The sequence below is a fragment of the Diadema setosum genome, chromosome 17 (assembly GCF_964275005.1).
Source record: "Diadema setosum chromosome 17, eeDiaSeto1, whole genome shotgun sequence".
Lineage (NCBI taxonomy): Eukaryota > Metazoa > Echinodermata > Echinoidea > Diadematoida > Diadematidae > Diadema > Diadema setosum.
In genome coordinates, this window is record NC_092701.1 from 23,239,929 (window position 1) to 23,245,928 (window position 6,000).

Here is a 6,000-nt window from a genome sequence, read left to right on the forward strand (position 1 = left end):
TGTTTGTTTGTGTTTGTTTGTGTGTGTGCACCCTCCTTCCATTCTTTTTCTCTCTCTCTCTTCTTTCACATCTTTCGACACCCAATGCACGGCACTTTTAACGATGAAACGCCAGATGAAAAGACGAAAAGTTTGCGTGCAAAGAATAAACGAAAGATTACATGCTTACAAACTTGCAATTGATTATGCGGAATAACCTATTACAGAAATTCCAGCGACATGCTGTGACAAAATTTATATCATATTAGTGGAAAAGTGAGCAAAGAAAATGGGATTCCATCGGGATTCGAACCCGAGACCTCCGGATTGCTAGACCGGTGCTCTACCGGCTGAGCTATAGAAAGCCCTAGTACAGTGTTCGTCCCAGAAACCCTTAATTCTCAATGCTCGGGTGGTCAGAAGCTATATCAGTGTGTTTGTGTGTGACACACACGCACACACTTGAACCTGGCATAAACCCGAAGGATAATTCAACTTGGGGATAAATGCGAGGGATCACCGAAGTGATGCAGCTTTTTGAGTTTGTAACAAATAAAGACAGAATAAACTGACCAGAAAGAATATAAATTATTAGTGGAAAAGTGAGCAAAGAAAATGGGATTCCATCGGGATTCGAACCCGAGACCTCCGGATTGCTAGACCGGTGCTCTACCGACTGAGCTATAGAAAGCCCTAGTACAGTGTTCGTCCCAGAAACAATTACAAATGTATACAATGCACATTAGATACGATAAAAAGTTCACAGTTTCAGTCCATGATAAGTAAACTGCAGTCGTCAAACATCCACATGTGAGAGGCAAGTAGTAAAGTCTCTAAAATCTCTCGAAAGCGCCATAAACTCTCAGCTATTTAAATGCAACTCGAATATGAAATCCAGTTTCCCGCCATCGCTCTGATTTATTTAACAAACGCACCAATGAGTATAGACTGGTTTGAGACAATAAAATAATAAAGCCATCCTATTATCTAATTAACTCGATCGGAAAGGAGCGGAGATGTGATCCCGTGGACCAGCGTGGAAAAATAGATCGCTTAATCGGTTCGTACAATGGAGGGAAGAGCAGATCTGGGTTCGTTTAAGACGATGGCACGCGATAGAGAAGAGGACTATCATAGTGCAGTATTCCATCAAGACTTCACGAATTTTAAAATATCAAGAGTTTGGGTTTCATTATTTGGCACAATTCTATTGAATTTCAAGTTTCTAAGCATTCCTTGGCGACCATTCGTAAAAACCTGATTGTAAACCGCTTGTTTTTGTTTCCCATTCTTTCTTTGTTATGCTTATCTTTAGTTTGTTTTCCCGCCTGTTCCGTCCTTGCTTTCGTTCTTGTCCTTGTCATAGTCTTTTCTTTCTGTTTGTTTCGCCTGACGTCATGATTTCAACATTTTCATACATGGAGTCCTTGACGGATTTTGAGATGCCCTCATCTCCCAGAGTAATTCACAAAATTTTCAAGCTATGCTTCTCTTGTGAATTCCTCTTTTCCATCGTATACAGTTGAAAAAAAAAATAAAATTATATTATTTTGTCGACTTGTTTATTCATTGAAATACAAAGTTGAACTATAATTGTATCCATGTTTTGTTGAAGCTTATTTGATTCAAAATTCCTTAAAATATTCTGTACTTTTATAAGCGTTACGTATATTTCAAAATCATTTTATGCCCCGTTTGGCCAGAAAAGTTATTAAAAAAATTGAAAAAACTCACAATAACCCTAGAGGTATACCGTTCACATAAGGAATTCTAAAATTTACACAACAGCCGTATCCTTTCCTGTTATGTGATGTACCCATGTGACAGGAAGCTATGAAACCTTATTTCGACTTACTCAACTGAATTTGAATGATATTTTGTATGGATTCCAATTCCTCTTAATCAATTTAACCAATAAAGAAAAATATTATTGTATTGTACATTTTGTGGGGGCGTTGTGGCATAATGGATACAACTCCCGACTCCGACGGGACCCGAGTTCGACTCCCGATCAGTGCTTATGTCCTTGGACAAGATGTCCCTCTCAACTTAGGTGTATAATGGGTAACTGGCAACGCTAGGTTAATGATAATGGCAGGGCCCTCTGATAGGCCAAAGCAATGGCAACACTGGAGAGGCTACCATGGAGAAAATAAGACCTTATTATATCATTGTCACCAATTATTATTGTATCTTAAATATTTCATATCCCCAGTTCAAATCTCTTACGAGAGTCGCTTGATATTATGCAAGTTACGTAGTCTGTGTAGTTGTGTACGTGTTTATGAGTATGAGTGATTGTGTTCATGAACCTTACTTTCACACACACACACACACACACTCTCTCTCTCTCTCTCTTCGATCAGATGTTTTGACAAGCACTGACAGATGAAAAGACAGTTATTTGTAAGTGGCATAATATACTTTATTATAGAAATCCAGCGACATGCTGTTACAAGAATATCAATTACAAATGTACAATGCACATAGACACGATAAAAAGTTGACAGTTCCAGCCCATGATAAGTAAACTGCGGTCGTCAAACATCCACATGTGAGTCGCAGGTAGTAAAGTCTCTGATACCTAGTCCATCTTTCATCACGGCGTGTAGTCTGTGTAGTTTGTACGTGTTTATGAATATTGTACATCTTGTGGGGGCGTTGTGGCATCATGGATACAACTCCCGACTCCGAATCAGAGGACCCGAGTTCAACTCCCGACCAGTGCTTATGTCCTTGGACAAGATGTTTTTAACTCACATGTCCCTCTCAACTTATGTGTATAAATGGGTACCTGGCAACGCTAGGTTAATGATAATGGCAGGGCCCTCTGGTAGGCTAAAGCAGTGGCAACACTGAAGAGGCTACCATGGAGAAAATAAGACCTTATTATACCATTGCCACCAATTATTATTGTATTTGAAATATTTCATATCCCCAGTTGAAGTCTCTTACGAGAATCGCTTGATGTTATGCAAGTTACGTAGTCTGCGTAGTTGTGTACGTGTTTATGTGTACGTGTTTATGAGTACGTGTGATTGTGTTCATGAACCTTACTTCCACACACACACACACTCTCTCTCTCTCTTCGATCAGATGTTTTGACAAGCACTAACAGATGAAAAGACAGTTATTTGTATGTGGCATAATATACTTTATTATAGAAACCCAGCGACATGCTGTTACAAGAATATCACTTACAAATGTACAATGCACATAGACACGATAAAAAGTCCACAGTTCCAGCCCATGATAAGTAAACTGCGGTCGTCAAACATCCACATGTGAGTCGCAGGTAGTAAAGTCCCTGATACCTAGTCCATCTTGTAAGCTTTCATCACGGCGCCTCTGATGGTGCGGAAGTACCTCAGCATGCCTGCCTCGTTGAAGTGAAGTCCATCCTGCATGAAGAGCTTGTTGTGGTTCTGGGTGAAGGCGCGATGCCGCCAGAAGTGGACGTTGGGTAGGTTTTCCAGGAACTTGGCGAGGAGCCGGTTGGTGTCGTGTACGGCTGCGTTGAAGTCGGTCTTCCACTTAGGGACGAATAGCCGGGGGATGATGCCGCAGACGACAACGTGACGGACTCCAGGAATGCGAGCTATGCGGAGGGACAGATGTAGGAGTGCGGTGACTGTGGATTCGGTGGTTGCACCTAGCTCGCAGAGATCGTTAGAGCCGAGATCGATGACCACGGCGTCGGGCGACAGCTCCCAGACGAGATCGAGCTGCGATGAGGCTGAGAAGACGTTACCAGGCTGGGTATATCCGACGTCGTGAAGAAAGGCGAGTACAGAAGACTTCTCTAGAGCCAGGTTGTTTCGGGTTGGGTCCCGCTCGATGAACCTGTTGAGGCTGCCAATGTAGCTGTGGCCGAGGACCAAAACGACAGGTGGTTCGCGATCAGACTCGCAGCTTCCAGTCGACATCGTGATGACTTGGTACTCGAGGATGTAGCGGGAGAAGCTGGGTATAGAGTTCTCGATGTGCTGTTCGATGGCGGAGACTGATGTCAATGCTGATGGCAGATCTTTCTCGTTGGAAGTTCTAGATAAGTTTGATCGAAATCGCCATAAACTCTCAACTATTTAAATGCAACTCGAAGGTGAAATCCAGTTTCCCGCCATCATTCTGATTGGCTAAACTAATTTACCAATGAGCGGAGACTGGTTTTAAACAATAAGGAAAGGCATTCCGTTGTTCTGTAGGCCTAATTACTAGTAACTCGCTCAGAGAGGAGTGGAGATGCCATCCCGTGGACCCATGGAACAATAGATCGCTTAAACGGTTCGGACAATAGAGGGGCGAGCAGATCTGGATTCGTGGAAGACCATGGCACGCGATCGAGAAGAGGGCTATCAGAGCGAAGTATTCCATCAAGACTTCACGGATTCGCCCAGTCCTATACCGTGTTTAACTGAAATATTGCGCATTACATTTGCGGAAATCATGCGTTGTACCTCTGTTACTATCAGCTTAAAGACGCATAAACACACACACACACACGCACACACACACACTCACGTGCACACATACTCAAATACCACTTCTAATTATTAATTTATTTACATTGGAGACTGACGTGGAGAAATCGAAGTATCTTCACTCATTTGTCCGACAACTTCCCATGCACAAGTTTTACCGGAAAACAAGTGACAACGAAGATTCTTGTACCTTTTACACACATTTGTAGTATGTGTATGTGTGTGTGTGGGGGGGGGGGGGTACTATTGGTGATGTTGTGATACGCTCGGGGATACAGTTCACATCTACAGTATACTACTAATGTACCTGTCCGTTTTGCATAATTGAATTGTATACTATCTAAATGAGTCAATTAGTCAAATCATGGCAATAAAGAAAATATTTTGTACATTTAGTATTTTTTATAATATGTTCATATCCACAGATGAAGCCTTGAATGTTTGTGTGTCGCTTGATATTATGCAACTACCGTAGTCTATGTTGTTGTGTATGTGTGTGTGTGTTGTGGTGGCTTTTTTTGTGTGTGTGCACCCCCTTCCATACTTTCTCTCTCTTTCTCTCTCTCTCTCTTCTTTCACATCTTTTGACACCCACTGCACGGCACTTTTAACGATGAAACGACAGAAGAAATACGGCCGAAAAGTTGGCGTGCACATTGATAATGGTGTGGCATAACTTATTACAGAAATCCAGCGACATAGTGTTACAGGAGAATCAATTACGAACGTACAAACTCGAAGGTGACATCCAGTATCCCGCCATCGTTTTGATTGGTTAAAGTAATGCACCAATAAGCGTAGAGTGGTTTGAGACAATAAGAGAAGTCACCCATTGTTATCTAATTACCTTGCTCATCTCGCTCGGAGAGGAGCGGAGATGCGATCCCGTGGACAATAGATTACTTAATCGGTTCGTACAATGGAGGGAAGAGCAGACCTGGGTTCGTAAAAGACCATGGCACGCGATCGAGATGAGGACTATTGTAGTGAAGTATTCCATCAAGACTTCACGAATCCGCCCATAAACCTATAGCTTGTTTAAGAGAAATCAGCTGTATTGCACATTACATTTTCGGAAATCATGCATAGTACCTACTTAATTCCAGCTAAAACACTCACTAACACACACACACACACACACACACGAGCACACACACACACACACACACTCACACGTGCACACATACTCAAATACCAATCGAAAAAACAAGACACACGGTGCTCATCACTAAGAGCTTTACTCACCACGTGTGTTTATAATGAATATGAAATGACACATTCAACGCAATTATTTCTACTTCTTCCTTCATAACGAGTACTTGACTTTCCTCTGTCAGAAAGCAGGGGCATGTTATTCATAAAATAATAATGTCCGTAACGAGGAAATATGCGAGGGATTTTTCTGAAGTGTGCAATTCCTTAAAAAAAACAAACAAACAAACAGAACAACCTCCAAAAGCAAACAAACAAACAAAAAACAAACAAACAAACAAACTACCACCGGTATCTTGAATGTCGATGACCTACTCAATATCATAAC

General features: G+C 41.8%; 1 protein-coding gene across 1 annotated transcript; it reads right to left on the reverse strand.

The window, feature by feature from the left end:
• Positions 1-3,293: 3,293 nt before the first annotated feature.
• LOC140240831 (uncharacterized) lies at positions 3,294-3,905 on the reverse strand. The gene has a single exon (XM_072320601.1). The coding sequence runs from the start codon at positions 3,903-3,905 to the stop codon at positions 3,294-3,296; it is 612 nt and encodes a 203-aa protein (XP_072176702.1).
• Positions 3,906-6,000: the final 2,095 nt, after the last annotated feature.